General features: G+C 45.2%; 1 protein-coding gene across 1 annotated transcript in view; it reads left to right on the top strand.

Moving 5' to 3' along the window:
- AMFR (autocrine motility factor receptor) overlaps window positions 1-17,425 on the top strand; it is a 30,293-nt gene that overhangs the window by 11,045 nt on the left and 1,823 nt on the right. Inside the window, exons 7-13 of the mRNA XM_040615135.1 lie at window positions 458-591; window positions 2,356-2,466; window positions 5,474-5,664; window positions 7,262-7,365; window positions 9,320-9,454; window positions 11,074-11,157; window positions 15,980-16,164. Of these exons, the coding sequence (XP_040471069.1) occupies window positions 458-591; window positions 2,356-2,466; window positions 5,474-5,664; window positions 7,262-7,365; window positions 9,320-9,454; window positions 11,074-11,157; window positions 15,980-16,164 (944 nt within the window). The remainder of the gene's footprint in view (window positions 1-457; window positions 592-2,355; window positions 2,467-5,473; window positions 5,665-7,261; window positions 7,366-9,319; window positions 9,455-11,073; window positions 11,158-15,979; window positions 16,165-17,425) is intronic.

The raw sequence follows: 17,425 nt of genomic DNA, 5'->3' as shown, positions 1-17,425 counted from the left end.
CAAATATTACAGAGAAGTTATTTAAATAAAGAGGAAAATGTCGTGTGAGGAGTTCTGGCATTCTTTCCTCCTGTGTAATTGGAGTCCTCACAAATAACTTTGTTATGGAGTATTAACTACTGTGTAATTACCTGTTTAATAGGTGTTTAATTAGCTTTGTTAATGAGTAATACCAGCCTGAATAATTTTCTTTGGTAGCAGGGGACATTAAGCTGAACAAAACTGAATACAGAATCCTTTACAAATGCTGTGCTGCTGACGCTGTATCTGAAGATGTAATGAGCAGTAATACCTGTGAACATGTGTGTTAGTCTGAATGGTCTCAACGCAAGAAAAATTCTTCAGTGCTCGCTTCTCGATTTCCTTTTCTCTTAAGACCTGATGCAGTTTCTTGTGGTGGTGGCCACTTGTTTCCCCTGGTGTTTGCTTCTAATAACTGTTCTGTTTTTTCCCCAAGCTGTTTGGCAGTATCTGGTTGTCAATGGCGAGCCTGGTGATTTTTATGCAGCTGCGCTACCTGTTTCACGAGGTTCAGCGAAGAATTCGGCGGCATAAGAACTACCTGCGTGTGGTTGGAAACATGGAAGCTAGGTGAGCCTCTCATTTGCTCTGGGATCTTGATGTGGATCCTGGAGAGAGGATCCTGACGAAGAAGTTGGGATTCTTTTACCTTCCTTAGATACACAGTGGTGTGGTGTAAGCCGGAGAGATGCAGTCTTGCAAATTTCGCTCTTAAGTCTTTACATTTATGGTGTACTTTTACCCATTTTAGTTGTTACTGGGGACACGTGCAGTGGGGTTGGACTAGGTGACCTTTAAGGGTCTCTTCCAACCCAAACTATTCTATGAGTCTATGTAGGATTGACTTTTACAATAGTAGTATTTCTGGTAACGTGTTACTGGCCACAAGAGAACTCCCCTGGTCCAGTATTTCTTCTCCTCTATTCTCTTGTATCCTAGCGTGGTGGGGTGACATGAATTCTGCAGACCCCTGCCGGTGTTGGTTGTCAGATACTGTCTTTGGCTATGATAGAAAAATGATCTTAATTTCATTGGCCCATACTATTCAGTTACCGCCTGAAATTAAATCAAAATATTAATTAAAACCAGCTGAGCTTTAAGTATGTATTTATTAAATCTGAAGCCAGCTCTAAACAGACTCTGTACTTGTAGGGGAGCTGCGAGCACACTGGGATTACTTCAGTCCATCCCCATGTAGTGAGGCAACAGAGAGAAACGGAAGGGCCTGCTAAAACCTAGCGTTGTGCCAGATGCTACTGTATCTCTCCTCCAATGTTTTCATAACTCAGCTATGTCCTTAATAATTTTAAGAGTTACAGAGAATTTTACTCTTTCTGTATGTCACTGTACCATTTTCATTGTGGACTTCAGTGGGTTTGACTGGCTGTGATGCCTGCTGCTGTAGTCCAGATAGAGGGGACCGACTTCTCTGGAGGTTGCCGAGGTTTTCATTGTGACAAGTCATTTAATGGCTCTGATACCAGGTTAAGAGCTGCATAGTAAAGTTTATCCCCAGTACATTATTTCTTTTCAGTAAGGTGCTGCTGCTGAACCCCTTTAAGCTGCTCACAAAGCTGTTTGAGTTGCATGTGACTCAGACTTCTTGCCTGAGTGACTTGATGTGTTTTTGTCATTCTGATTGTTCTGGAAGAACCACATTCTAGCTTCTCCCCGAAGCTGCCGATGGCAGCGAGCTCCCTGTTTGCCTGTAGTTGTTCTTCAAGCGTATTGCACACCAGCAGCACCTCGAAATGGTGCTGTGCCGCTCTTCTCTGTATTGTCCATGTTTGGGTACTGTGTAGGAGCTCTTGCATGGCACTGTAGTTTAAAAAAAAGAAAAAAAAATGCAAAACAAAACCAAAAAGCAACCTGAAGACAAATGGGGATTGGCAAAATCTTAGACCAAAATTAGTCAGACCATGAACACTTAGGGTTTCAAGAAGACATCTTAATGGGTGCAGCTATAAAAACTCATTTAGAAAAATGATGTAAGCCGAATGTATGCAGATTGTAACTTGAGGTTCTCGATGTAATGGTCATACTTCTTGGAAGATACTAAGTCAAGGCTTTGTGTAGTTAGGGCGTAAGTGGAGATGTACAAAAAAAAAAACCAAACAAGTGCCCGTAAGAAGGCACGGGAGGGATGTGTGTGTGTCTTTCTTTGCAGTGTGGGTCTGACTTATGGAAAAAAATAACAAGCCTGCTGGCACACCTTTCCCAAGGAAAGGTTGAGGTGGAGGATAAGTTTTCCTCTGTGCTGGGGTTCCCTGGCCGGGAGGCCATGCCAAGCTGACGAAGTCATTACTTCTGTCTCTTCCTTTTTCCTCTTTGTAGGTTTGCAGTTGCAACACCAGAGGAGCTAGCAGTCAATAACGACGACTGTGCCATTTGTTGGGACTCCATGCAATCCGCACGTAAACTGCCTTGCGGCCATCTCTTCCACAGGTGCGTTTCTGGGGTGGGGGAAGGTGTGCCTGACTGTAGAAGGGGAGGGACTGAAAGTTACAGCAGGGTAACAATTACAGAGCTATCAGCCAAGCTGTGGATGCTCTCCCACCGAGTGGTCTTGGTCTGCTTCTAATAACAGAGTACAAGTTGTGTTCACTTGACTCATTTTCATGTTTGAGTTGTTTCACCTGGTGCATTTTGTTTCCCCCCAAACTAAGAGCATGTGTCTTGCCAGCTGATGGGTTGGTGTTGCCTTATGGTGTCTCAGCTGCAAGTCTGTACCCTGCCTTGCTGTGTAACTGCTTGGTAAAGCGTGCCCTTTCCCCCTTCACTTCATCCTATGCATCACCTCTTCCGTGAGAGTATGTTGCTTTTCAGATGAGGGAGAAAAATTGCAGTTGGATTCTTAAATACCTTTCAGATATCAGCTTGAAAGAGAAGAAAATGGGGAATATTTTTATACAGTGCATCCTTGCACGGTGATGGGCCCCCCAGGAGGGTTGTGGAGGCCAGGTCTGACTGTCTGACTTCATGGGAGGATGAGTCTGTCAGGGCTGTAACGGAGGTTGATCGCATTAGCTGAGGAGGTCCCTCAAGCAGCTGGTGGTTGGAACTGGGAGGCTCTTGGCCAAAGGATCTCTCTGTATACTGGTTTTTACACTCACTCAATAGTGAGTAGTAGCAGATGCTTGTGTAGACAATGTGCTGAGCTAGATGTGATTTTGTTTTTTTCTTAGATCTTTTGTAGTAGTGCTTACGTGTTCATGCTTGTGCTTAAAAATGAAAGGAGATGCGGGGATAGAGTCAGGACTTTCTGAAGTGCCATGTGGTTAACACGCATGGCCAGTTAAATTGTCCCTGCCGTGTCATATGAGCAAGTTCTGTGCTGCAAATAGCTTTTTATTTTTCTGGTAACTGTCAAACCAGAGGTTATAATCTGTGTGCTAATTTGTTGTCATTTATGACAAACCTTGCCATAAATATTTATCTGTGTTCCAAGAAGTCTCTAATGAGATAATGTGCCTCTGTAGCAGAAACTCCTCTTCCAATGCTGCTGAATCATATGAATATTTAATCACCTACTGAGCACTTGAGAAGCCCAGGGTCTTCTCTTTGGAAAGTTATCTTCTCTGTATCTAAAAGGATCCTTTTGTGTGTGTGTGTGTGGTTTTTTTGTTTTTTTTTTTTTAAGCTAAGTTACACTTAACTTCCTTAGTGCATTTAGGGAAGGAACGTGTTACAGTGGATGACTTACACTTGCATATAAAAGCAGTTGTAAATAATCGCTCTATTTACAACCCAAGAATGGTTTCTCTCCTCATAAAAGCCTGGTGATTTTGCCAACAGTCTGAACATTTTGTCCATTCTCAGTTACATGGGATTTTTTTCATAGCCATTTATTTTGAGTAGAAGAGAAGGTGGCGGGGAAGATTCACATTGCTGAGATCAACTTTGTGCCTAAATATTAAGGGAGTGTGATGGGAGCAGGTGTCTGAATCTTTTAGGCTCTGTTGGAACCTTCTCCTTTTACCTTTTAAGAAGCAGTTGGCTCTGAAATGTTGCCAGCCTTGGCCTCTTGTTAGTCATCCTTCTGCTGAGGTGTTCTAGGTGCCCGAGTCCCTCTGCCTGTGCGGAACGAAATGGGTATAAGCTCGGCTGGCTTGCTGCAAGCCTTAGGGCTTGGTGCTGATGCAGGCTGGTGGGGTCATGTCCATTCCAGCATCTCGGTGCTTGAGCCGTGGAGCAGCAGCAGCGTGGTGGTAGCTTGTGTCCCTCTGGGTGTCTCACAGGTGACCTGTTGCCTACAGCTCTCACAGAGGTTTGAGTTGGCTCTGTGCAGGGTGGTTTTGCTGCAGTCGTGGAGATGAAGCTGGACAGCATCGGCAGCGCTGACATGCTGCTGCCTGTGCTGATGGAAGCTGGTAGATTTTTACTATGGTGTCTCGGTTGTTTCTGGGAAACCCATCGCTGTAAATTCTGAACACTGTGTATCCCCCCGTTTAAATATGATGGAAGACACTTCGGCAATATGTCTGTACGTTACAGCTTCAGGAATTGTGTGGAGTGCTTGTATCCTTGGTGTTGCTGTAGTCCCACAGCTGGGGACTTGCTCTGTCAGCCCAAACCTGTGATCTGTGCCTTTACTCTGCAAATACACAACTTGGGAAACAGGTTTATTTGACCTTTCTGCATGTCTCTACCTTTCTAAAGTGTTTTGAGAGCTTCTGCTGGAGGGAAACCCACCCTGCAAGCGTGAAGTATGTGTTGTCATACTGAGATGTGCTCAGTTCTTCCGTACTGAAAATTCGGTTTAACTTGACAACAGATACCTCTGGTGGGTCAAATCCATCTGAATCAAAAGGCAGGCACAGCTCTAAGTGTTTAAACCTCCATTTCAAACGCTTCTCACTTTCTGCCAGACAGCAAATGTTCCGAGTTAAGTAAGCATTGCAGTGACACAGCACTCGTCAGCATTAATAAATCTCTTTAGAGAGTTCCCAGAGTGGTACTCGCTTTGGTGGTGGTTTGGGTATTGATTTCAAATATCTCTTAAAAAAAAACCCAAACTTTGGAGGTGCCATTGCCTCATCACACTGGCAGGACTGCTGTGAAAATGAGTCAGTATATATTCAGTATTTGTCCAGTTTCTGTCCTTTTTCACTTGGGGATGGTGAGAGAAGAGAAATGCTTTGTTTCCCCTTCCAGGCAAAACTTGCTTGTTCAGAGCTAGAGGGGCAACAGACTTGGAGAGTGTTTTAAGTTTGTGATAAATCTGCATGCTTGCTTATAAAAGTGAACACTTGGAGTATTTTCAGCTGAAAAAACCGAGAAACCTGTGCCAGAGTTATCAGGGGCTCATCAAGTGTACCTCTCAAATTATCTCCAAGCAGCCCTTGTGCTGATGTTCTGTACAGGATGTGCCGCAGCTGCTTGATGTACTCGTGATACTGATGTCTTGGAAAAACGCTGCAAGCTCACCATATTATTACTATTTTCCGATCAGCTCATGCCTGCGGTCCTGGCTGGAACAAGACACGTCTTGCCCCACCTGCAGAATGTCTCTTAATATCACTGACAACCATCATGTGAGGGAGAATCGCCAAAGGGAAAATCTGGATGAGAACTTGGTCCCCGTGGCGGTAGCAGAAGGCAGACCGCGCTTGAACCAGCACAATCACTTCTTCCACTTTGACGGTGAGCTGAGCAGGTTTGACATCGGATTTTGTTGCCCAAATAAACGAAGGGAACAGCCTTCTCTAGAAGGGCATTCTGTCTGTGCTTCAGCTGAAACTGAAACCGTGCTTCTGCTTGCATTTCTCAGACACGTATGTGTTTGTTACGGGCCTTTTGCAAGAGCTCAGATATGTGTTTCTGGGGTGGTCCAGAGCTACAGAGATTTCCTGAAAGTCTTTGTACAAGTGCTCTCTTTTTCTTGATTTGTCGTGCTTAGCAGCTGTAATACTGGCATTTATTCATTGCGTGCCGTGTTGATGAGCAGAACGGGAAATTCATGTGTCTGTCTTTTTTTACCCAGTGGCAGTTAATCAGTGACAGTCAAAGTGGAAACAAATCTCTGGTGCAGTCTAAAAGTTGATCTTTCCCCTATCCCCTAGCTAATGTGAGGTTGTCAAAAGTCCATTTGCCACTGAATTTACAAGAGACTTGCAATGCTGGGTTAGGTGCAGAAGCTTGTTCTTGGAATCACGTAACCAGAACAGCTCTACATGTGGTTTTTTCAGTGGTGTGTTATAAGTACTCACAAAGCAGATGTGATTTCAGACCATGACGAGTTCCGTGTGTGCCGACAAACTTGTTCTGAAAGAGACATTTTCCATTACTTATCTTCCAGATTATTTTATAGTTTTGGTATCAGTGTGTGCTTGTCTTCCACAGCTTCCCACATTTTTGATGGCAGTTGTGTTGTTTCTCAGTAGGTTTCACTAGTGCAAATACTCAGCTTTGGGCTCTGTCCTTGTGGAGCTCCCAGGATGTAGCTGAGATGCTGCAGACTTACGTAGCGACCCGTTCTTTGTTTGTGCTGGTTTTGCAACCTTTGGAGCTTGTGGGAGGAGAATAATGGGCAGAGAAGGGTCAGACATTTCTGGGTACACTGAGACTGGCTGATAGCTTCTTGCATGGCTCCCACTTCTGGGTTGCTGTAAGACTCCAAAAGATATTTGTATTTCAAGTACTACTCTGTTTTTTTGACAGCTGTCCTCCCCAGTGCTCTCCTGTGGCTTGGAGACCTGCAAAATTACTGTGCAGGCAGAAGTGGCATGGAGCAAACCCCGTTTATTTAAATAGAAACACAGGAGGAGGAGGGTGCTGGCCATGTGCCCTACGCTGTTGAGCCTCAGCACACGCTCGCAGCAGTCACTTTGCTCAGTTACTCCGTGTAGTTGTAGTAATACTTTCACAGTGATGCCAGCCACATAGAGCTGACCCATTTTGGGACCAGATGCAGCCTTTTTAGAAGCTGGCCTGTTCTTAGTAAAACTTCTGGAGTTATAAATGTATTCCAGAACTGAATTTGGCTCTGGATTATTTTAATTTTCCCTTTAATGGCCCTCAGATTGTTAAGCCACGGTGACAGTGTGTTTGAAGAGAGTATTGGCAGTTACTGGTTTATTCCAGCCATCTCCAGGTTTGGGAGAGCTTAGGGATGGATTGCACTGCAGAACTTTCCGTATGTACCTTATGGAAATGTGAAGACTTGTGCTAAATAGAAGCACTTTGCCTGCTGAGAACCTTGTATCCTTGTTTGACTTTCTTGGTGGTTTCTTCCTCTTAGGCTCTCGAATTGCAAGCTGGCTGCCCAGTTTTTCAGTGGAAGTGATGCATACTACGCACATCCTCGGTATCGCACAAGCCAGCAACTCCCAGCTTAATGCTATGGTATGACTGCTTTAACAGTTTGCACCTCGGCCTTCCTCTTTGTGTTGCGGGGGGAAAGGAGGTAGATGGAGAACCTAAGGGGGAGGAAGTCAAAACAAGTGTTTAGGTGCTACGGGAAAGCTGTTTTTTTGAGACGAGCTTTGTTTTAGTGAAGTTAGGGATGTATGTTGATTGGAACGTTGAATCAACACAGATTGATTCACAGCAGGTCTGGAGGCAGGTAAATGAGGGAGAAAAATGACATAAGCTTTCTGTGTAGACAGGCAGAATTTCTCTCAGCTCGCTTAGTGCAACTTTAGCTTTTTTTCTTATCTTCACTTACAACTCAGAGTAGCAACGGCTGTGAGTCTGTGGAGAATTTAGCTGTTGGTCAAGTGGTGACTAGTCAAACCCATTCTATGGCTTTTGATTTTATTTTTTTAAAAGTATTTATTTTTAATAGCACTAAGCTCCAAGATAGCTCTTTGTGTTTGAGTGTCTTGTCAGCATGAGACGGGGGTCTCTAGCACAGTCAGTTCTTGCTGATTCACGATGATAGTAGGAGTGTTGAGGGTGACGTGCCAGGTCTGTTGACCATACATAAACACTCTGATGTGTTACAAAAAGAGAAGGATACAGCCTCACGGAACACACTTAGTTCAGAAGTGCTGTTTCCTTTGAGTTCTTAAAGCTAGTGTGTGCTGTAGCACCTTAATAAACGTTCGGAGGTATCTGATCTCTGCCATAGCCTTCACTATGGGATATCACAGGATACGGCCCCAATTTTTAGGGGGTTTGTGGTAGGGCAGGCAGAGAGCAGTAAGGTGTTGGCAGTTATTTACTAGCACAATACGCAGGAGCTCTCCGTCTCAGGTCAGTTTGGCGTTTCTTTTACTGGACACAGTGACATCAATGGGCTTCATTAAAGATGAGTAATAATTCCTTAGCCTTGTGTATTATTAGAAGTACATTATCAACTTACATTAAAATGCCTGCTTTAATGGAAAGGCCCAAGTTAGCAAACTATTGAAGTGTTACACATTTTTAATATACAATAAGTGAAATTCTCCTTTGCGTTACTGAATAAAAACCTAGGGAAGTGTTTCGAGGGAAGGGCCAGAGGCTGAAATGCTAAATCAGTGTTTTGGTCACACGCTAGTACAACGGAGAGTTAGGTTTGCTGTAGTTGCTGTAGTTGTTTGAACTCACCGTCAGCTGGTCCGTAGTTTTTGCTTTGCTCTCAAAACTCCTTCCACCCTTGCTTTCTTGTTGTTCTCATTCCCCCCCTCCCGAAACGTTCAACATTAGTTAAAATATGGATTTTAATATTTAATGATGTCTAGCTGTTAGACTCTAAAAGCATATTACTTATCTGCCCTCTTATCTATTTAATTTGCGTATTATTTAAGTAACTTGAAATTCAATAGTAACAGTTCCCTGACAGCTCAGTTGAATTTAGTTGAGCTTTCAGACCCTATTAAACTGGTTTGTAGGTAGGGTAGCTGGAGGGAGTAGGTTATTAAAATTTATTCCACTTGTCCTTAACAGTACCATTTTGGAGCCCATTTGGGACAAAGAAAAATGATATTTTTTTTTTCCCTCGGTGTAGATCTAACTTTCAGTCACTTGTGAGTTTTGTATAGATCTGTATTAAAAAGGCTGTCATAAAAAGAGGTTTGGGAAGCTTTTAAAGCCTTTGTGCATCTACAAGTGCTGTTCAGGAACCTAAATTTTCAGGACCATGTGGTGTGTCTACAGGAGTTGCAGTTTTGCTGTTGGCTTCAACAAAGTGTTGCCCTATAAGTCAATGCCAGAATGGTTTTTCTTTCTTGCTTTCCTTTCTGTGTGTTAGTTATTGTAACGTAACCAGCATCTTTGAGCTGTTCATTTTTTAAAAATCTCTTTCTCTTGAGATAGTCACCGGCTAACACTTACTTACTGCTGATTCTGACTGTGTAAACCTTGCTTTCTGCAGGCCCATCAGATTCAGGACATGTTCCCTCAGGTTCCTTACCACGTAGTTCTGCAGGATTTGCAGATCACTCGTTCTGTAGAGATCACCACTGACAACATCCTAGAGGGACGCATCCAGGTGCCTTTCCCCACACAGGTAAGTCATAAGACTGTGCACCTAAAATGCCTGGCTGCCTTAGCGCAGAACTGAGCCTGTTGATGAGTCTCACCAAGTGAGGGGAACCAGGCAGGCTGAAGCCCTGCTGAATCCAGCTTAGCTCAATGCAATATTAAACTTCAGATTTTACTTGTGGGAAGATGTTGCAGTTGGAAGCACCAAACCCGTTTTGGCAGTTTAGTGTATGTTGTGTCTCCGTGTTGCAACAACTGACTGGATTGGAATGTCTCACGGTGGTGCGTGATTGAGGAACTCATCTGTGCCTTGCTGTGGCCCTTTGAAGGCCTTTTAATGTATTTATTAGGATGGGTCTTGGGTGTGATTTAGCATTATCCATTTGTAATAGAGGTGCCCTGGTTTCAGCTGGGATAAAGTTAATTTTCTTCCCGGTAGCTGGTGTAGTGCTGTGTTTTGGGTTTAGGATGCGAATAACGTTGGTGATACACTGATGGCTGAGTTGTTGCTGAGCAATGCTTACACCAAGTTCAGGACTTCTCAGCTTCTCGTGCTGCCCTGCCAGTGAGTAGGCTGGGGGGACACACAGCTGACCCCAGGCTGGCCAAAGGGCTGTTCCATACCATGTAACGTCGTGCTCAGGACATAAATTAGGGGGAAAGCTGGCTGGGGACAGCTGCTTGGGAGCTGGCTGGGCATCGGCCACTTGGTGGTGAGCAATTGTTTTCCATTGGCATCACTTGTTTTGCTTGGGTTTTATTTCTCTCTCTTTGTTATTTTCCTTTTCATTACAATTTATTACTGCTGTTGGTGGTGGTTTATTTCATTTATTGCATTATTCTAATCTCAGCCTGTGAGTTTTCTTGCTTTAACCCTTTCAGTTCTCTCCCCTGTCCCACTGTGGGGGAGCGAGCCAGTGGCTGTGTGGGCCTTAGTTGCTGGCTGGGGTTAGATCACGGCATCAGGGTATTTTCTTTATGAAGGAAAGTCAGAGTCTATCACCCGTGCCCTGTAGCTTGGCCCTGATTGATGTGATTGGACTGCAGGATGCGTGAGGTGCTTGCCTATACAGTCTCAAACACATTATGTAGTGAAAAAACATCAGGATTTATTTTCTCTTCATTTAGTCTCTGTGAATGCAGTATATTTGGTTGTGTACCAAAGATATATTGAAAATGTCCTAGCGAGGCTAGAGACAAATATTTGCTCAGTTAAAGCGGCTCTTCTCAGCCTTGTGCAGAGCCTTTAGAATGTTTCCAGTTGATTTCTCTGCTGACAGATAATTGAATTGTACCACTAAGGAAGGTTTTCTGCAAAGAAAGGAGTCGGCAAGATGATGCCTTGTTCTTAATTAGTGATGGCAGATTTCAGTCAAGCAGTCTGGGGACCGTGTTTCTGTTAATAAGCATATTGAATTCTGGTGCCGTGCACATCAGATAATACTGTTACGCGGAGTCTGCTTGTGGGGAAGCAGAGAGAATTCTCTTTCAACGCAGTGCATTCTGTTTATTGCTAAGTTATCTGTTTCTAAATTGAACATAACGCGTGACGTTGCAGAGGGCAGAGTTTGAATGTGTTCGAAGAACTCGTTTTTGTTTTGCCATTTCACATGCTGTATTAAACCCATGATGTTTGCATTTCAGCGTGCAGATACCATTAGACCTGCATCAAACAATTCTGTGGAACGGCATAGTGGTGATCAGGAGGATACCGAAACTGTCACCCAGGTAATTTGGCATAAAAAGCACAAGTAGAAGCTGCACGCACAGGTAAGTGCGCTTGGTTCGGTGCCGGGTCGGGTTGGCGGCAGCCCTTCCTCGTGTTTCACACCAGAACTAACGCTGTCCGGCAGCTGAAGTAAGGCTTCAGCATGGTGCTGCTGCAAAGAGTTATCTGTGTGCTTTTCTTTTTCCTCCGTGAAGAAAAGTGCTCTCAAGTGATAGACCAGAAAAAGCCTGTGTCTCTGGTCACGTCTGGTCAGGCCCATGCCCATCTGTGGAGCATGAAGAGCAGGATGCATTGCTCTTCCCCTTCCTCTTCCCATTCCCATTCTGTACGTCTCCAGACATTTCCCTTAAAATGAGTAAATGAGTAGTATTTGTCTTCTGGGTATAAGAGTTCTTTTGTGTTCTGGAGGAAGCACTTGGAGACGTGGGGAGCTTTGGTGGGAATGGGATGGGATACAAACAGGACCAAGACATAACAGCCCTTGTACATCTAAAGCGCGATAGTGGGTTTTGCTGTTCTTCACTAAGGGCTTTATTGAACAGCACGTGCTAGCTAAATTGTGGCAGGCAGAAAAAAACACCAGCCTGCAAGCAGAGTTAAGATCTCATTCCACTTTTGTTTTCTGTGACTGTAGTAGCAAAATCGTGAAGGTTTCTGTTTTATAAACCTCCGTTTCTTCTGGCTTAGAGGAAATATGTGAGGTGCGTGACTTTCTGCCTCTGCAGCCTTTAATAACCGGAACAGCCAAACCCACTGCTGACCTGAAACTGAACTGGGGCAGTTCCCTCGTCCGCCGGGTGTAGGACAGAAAAGATTTTCATTTGGTTTGATACGCAGCTGAGGCTGAAGAGGGGGTGATGGGGGTTGGTACAATGTTTGATAAGGGCCTGGGGTAGGTGTAAGTGTCTTGGTCTTGTTCTAGCAGCTCTAACTTTTTGTGTTAACTTGAAGGTTTTGGTGGCATTTTCCTGTTCTTTAGGAGTAAAAATTCTCTTTCTACAAACGGTATCTAACTGTTATCCTTAACTTGGTACCGATTTCAAATCCCACTTTGAAGGGTTGTGTTGCTGTTCACCTTCCTTTCTTTCTGCCTGGCACTCTGTGTGTCTCTGTCCTTCCTTCTACAGAACCTGAAAAACCTGGGAGTGGTGTTCATACGTCATGTTGTTGAGCACGTGCTCTCTAATAATTAGTGACATCATCTTGCTTTGAATTACAGCTGAGCACTTATCTCAAATGATGTGTTTTAGCTGGAACAAATGGTGTTTGGACGGAGGATGTATTTTTGTTTTGTAGCATAGCACAGGGATGGCCTGCAGATATGTGAACAGTTGGGAATTTCCTGCAGCTGAGGGGCTGGCGATGGCTGTGGAGGGGGGGATGAGCTGGTGGCCTCTGCACGGGTTTTCCTGGGCGGATATTTACTGTGCCAGATGGGATTTGTAGGCAGAGGCTGAAGCAGGAGACTGAGACTGCCATGCTGGAGGGAAACCTGCTGGTGAGCTGTGGTATGAAAGCTCCGGTTGCTGCTGTCCTCCTCCTGCTTTGTAAATGCTTTGTGCACTTAGTACTCACTTAGGCTGGCTTCAGGCAAGCTGATCACCCTTGTTACGCAGCCACAGAGATCTGCCTCCTTGCTGCTGACAGTGTTTCTGTTGTGGAGAGAAGACTTGGGAGCCTAGGGATGCCCCTTCCCTAGGAAACTCCCGTCACTTTTATGTCTCTGGGATTCTGAGTTCAGTTTTTGACTCAGTACCTGGTGTACTGTAGATGTTCTCTTTCTCCTTGCCAGAACAATATGTTGCTGTAATCAGTCAAACTTGTCTGTGTGGAAAGGTCTAGCTGCTGCAGCAGGTTGCACTTGATTTCTAAGAAGCTTTTTAAATGCAAGTGGGAAGCAACTCATCATCTCCGGGTAAGACTTGAATTTCCAAATAGTGGAGAGATGGAACTTGGCACCGTATGATACAGCTCCTGAGAGAGGCCATGGCAACTCCAGTTGCTTTGTGCTGCAGCCTTAAAGTAAGTTTTACAGGCTTTCCATCCCTTTTTCTTCTGTTTTTTGTTTTTTTTTTTTTTAAATCAACATAGCCACTGGGAATCTTCGTAGGTCTCCAGCAGAAAGTGGTGAGCCTGTTGGACTTCTGCTTGTTGGAAATAACGCTTTTAGGGGAGCTGACATGTTCAAATCAAAGCACCCTTCCTTGCGAGGAGTGTCAGTTTTCCTCTGTGCCGTGTATCATACTATTACTTAATTCTGTCTAGAATTCCAAGGTCTTAAGATAGAGATAATGACTGATTGATTGATTGATTCCCCCCCCCCCAATATAGCTTATGGTTTTGGGGTGTCAGTGCTGACATAGAGTGTAAGGGTAGTTGAGAGACGTCTCTGAGCAGCGCCGTGGTCTAAATTGTGTTAAAAGTTTGGGAGATAATCGTAGAATCGTAGAAAGAAACAGAAAGAATCATAAAAAGAGAATAATAAATAGAAGGGATCATAAAAATCATAATGCTGTAAACATTGACAGCTTCAAACAGTTCTGGCCTGTATGGTTAGCAAGATGCTGGCACATGCTTTTCTCCAGCTGTGCATTGAAATGCTAATGCTTCCAGCATCGTGCATAATGCTCTCCACGCTCGCTCTCCATCGCTTGCTCTCCATCACTAGCCTGTCTGCCCTCTCTCCCCTCTTTCCTGACTCTCTTGCTCCCTGTAAGAACAGATCCCAGAGCAGCTATAGCTACTTTCTGCAAGCTTGTATTTACATGTGTGAAAATGTATTTAAAGATTATAATTTTGGGGTCTTTTTGTGTGTTTCTTTATGTTTCTGTAATCCCGAGTGGAGGTCGGGTAGGACTGCTCAGACCTAAGGCTGAATCATACCTGGGGCAGCCCATGTGTCATGTGTCCTTCCCTTGAGAATCCAGCTTATTGTTGTTGCTTAAGTACTTGGTGGCTCCATTTGGAGACACTTCTGAGGCATCCCATGGCTTCCATGAAGCTAACTCTTTCTCTCTTGGGGCCTGAAGGAGGAGGAGTTTCTGCAGTGTGTTAAGTTCCTGCATCCTGCATCAAAAAAAAGGAGATTTGCTGTCATACTGAGGCTTGTCGTAACCTTTACTGCAATTAGTTTTGATATTTTTATCTCTAAAACCTCCTCAGCAGCCACTCTCGTGCTCAGATAGAGTGATGGGCTTTGGGTATTGATTTTTGTGTCTTTGTAACATGACAAAAAAACCCCTAAACCTCAGGTGAGCTAGCTTGCATCTTCTGAAATGAATGATCCAACAGGAATAAAAAAAATAAATTAAAAAAAGTATTTTGTGAACATTAACTATGATGAGTGCCCTCCTCTCTGCTTTACCCAGCAGAGCTTCTCTTTTCCGTGTCCACCTGGTAGTAACGGGCAGCAGCAGTCGGGTTGCTCCCTACCTGTTCCTCTGGACCTGCCGAGGTTGTCTTGGCCCCGAGCACAATCCATGGGATCATCTGTGGAGCTCTCACGTCCCCCTCTGGGATGTGGCGCTGCTTTGAGGCGGTCCCAAGGGCACCCGCCACCTGACCCCAGCGCAGCGGTGTGTGCGGGACGGGGCGCCCTTCGGTCCATCCCAGCGTGCCGGGGGTTTGGCTGGAATAGGCTGAGCACGTGGACTCGTGTCTGAGGCTGCCGTGTGCCGCTCTGGCCTGAGCCCCGGCGTTCCTGCTGGGGTCGCCTGGGTGATGGGAAGTGACATTTGCCTCGGTTCTCCCTCTCTGAAGGCGTCGTCTCGGGGAGGTGGCATTACCGGTACGTCTCTAGGGCTTTGGAACGACTCAACGTGTTTTGCACGTCGCCCGCTGAAACCCGCGCCTTGCCCGCTGCGGTGCTCGGAGCCCGGGCTGCTGGACCGCGAGCGGCCGTGCCCCCGCGGCGCCCACGTAACGGCCACCCAGGCTGCCGTGGTGGCAGCGCCCAAGTCCCCAAACAAGGGGGTGGGAGCTGCCTTGGCTAACGCCTCTCTGGTGCATCCCGCCTGAGTAATCCTCCGCGCTACCAAACGAGGGCTAAACCTTTAAGCCCTGCCTTGAGGTGATTTGTTTCTTGACACTACCCCGCTTAGTAACATCGTGCTTTTCTGTCGTGGAGCTGATCTGATCGTGTAGGACAGGATGCAATCAGGATATGCTGTTTCACCTACGCTGGTTCATCGGCGTCATCGTTCATCAGCTCAATTTTCGTGTTAGCCTTGTCGGCCACTTGTCAAGGGTGAAGAGATGCTCTGTGCCGGGCTGCCGGCTTCTTTTATTGACACACCGTGCTTGGGACAGCTGCCAGCCTTGCTCCCGCAGTCCAAATACACGATAATTTGGGTGCTGCAGAACCCGGTGAACCGAAGCCTCATAAATTCCCTTCTCAAGCACACATCCTCTTTGCAAATAAGTTTGCTGTTCTTTCCTTAGTATATGGATTTCTGCTTTTTCTACTCTTTACCGTTGTGTTGCTTGTCGTCAGCTGCGGGATCTGACTATTTCAAGTGCCCCATTTTCAGAGAGCATTAATTATGGGTAATTAATGTTTATCTTTGAGATTACTTTCAAGCATGGCACAAAAGATACAGTGTTACAGAATACAGGCTCTTTGAACACGCGTTGAAATGGCTTTGTTCTGTATTTTGGCTGGGGGTTTCAAAGGAGCCCAGGGGAACTGGGTACAGCAGGTGAGTCTGGTTTCTTCCAGTGCCTCAGAAAATGTCAGTTCTTGTAGCTTGTCGATTTGACACAAAGAAGCCATGTTAGCCAATTTTGCAAGGACTTAGGACTTTTTTTGCCCTTTTCTCTTAGACTGGGAGAGTGCCGCTTGAACTCAATTCGAGACTGGAAGAAATGGTGGAATCCAGCGAAATGGAAGCAGAGCCTGGTGAAGCAGAAGATTTTGAGGCCAGGGGAAGCCGCTTCTCAAAGTCAGCTGATGAAAGGCAGCGTATGTTGGTTCAGCGGAAGGAAGACTTGTTGCAGCAAGCTCGAAAGTACGTTCTGCTTGGTTGTAGTCCCTCAGAATGGGTTTCAAATAGATTATATCCATGAGAGCTTGGGCTGATGCAAGAAGTAGTAAGAGGAATGGACACATCTGCTACAGCAGGCTTAGGGTGCTGCTTTAGGACAACCATCACTGATCAGCCCAGCTCTGAAATAGCGTCATGTGTCCCAACATGTACACAGCTTCCTAAGTGCTTGATGCAAAGCTCTTTGAAATCCGAAGATGATTTCTCCAGCTTCAATGGGCTTCAGGCTGAGCCTGTAATAAGTGAGAACACGTTGCTTGTGCCGAGTCCTCCAGTAATCTTCAGTTTGTCCCCTGGCGTAGGTGTCAGCCCTCACTGCCTGTGCTGTTACAGCTGAAATTAATCAGGCATCACTCTTTCCAAATACCGAGCGAATGTCTTAAGCACAAAGCAGCACAGAGCTGACAGATGACCACCTATAAAGCACGCCAGAGGAGCTCGTGACCAGCAAGTCAACACCTCTGAAGAGAGTGATGAACTTGTAACACTTTCTTTTAGCCCAACTAGTAATAGGTGTTACAGGGAGAGTTTAACTTTTTTTATGTACAGCAAAAAGTCATGTTGGTGAACTTCACCAGCATCCAGTTGCTGATTAAAAAGAGCAAAAACCCCCACGTTAGTGGTATAGAGAAAACTCCAGCGTTTGTGACAAGTGTTGTCCCTTCTGTTATATCACAGGGAGGCTACTGAAAGGGTCTACAAAAACTGCACTGAGTTATGTGTCCTTTGGTGTTACCAGCCTACCTGTGCTCTTTTTTTCCTCCCACACTGAAATGCCTTCATATAAATAACTGGGGGTGTGACACCTTTTACGAGTTTGTCTATAAATAGGCTTGGTCCTATGATAATTTTTCCTTGATGTTTGAAAAATGTCATTTAGGGAGACAACAGTGTTTTTGATTTTCTGGTTTACTGGTTCCCGTGCTATATTGAAGAGCTGTGGAATTGCAAACCAATATATTTTGTCCCCAAGCGTAAAAATTCTTTGGGATGTTAACTCTGGCAGCTGCTTCCTTGTATTTTTGCCTTACCTTATACTTTGCAAAGTATAGGTCGTTCTGTCAAAGGCTTCCTCGTTGTCAGCAGGCTGTAGGCGCTGCCAGGGTCTTACAAGTGGCGGAATAACAAGAACAGAGAGATTCAGTAGCTCACCTGCAGTCTCAGTGAACTGCTCTGAGTGTCCCGACCTTTAGAACTGGCTCCTTCCCACAGGCACAAGGATCTT

This window comes from Falco naumanni, chromosome 15, assembly GCF_017639655.2.
Source record: "Falco naumanni isolate bFalNau1 chromosome 15, bFalNau1.pat, whole genome shotgun sequence".
In the NCBI taxonomy this organism is placed as follows: domain Eukaryota; kingdom Metazoa; phylum Chordata; class Aves; order Falconiformes; family Falconidae; genus Falco; species Falco naumanni.
Note: the sequence above shows the minus strand (reverse complement) of the source record. Positions and strands in the feature narration are given on the sequence as shown.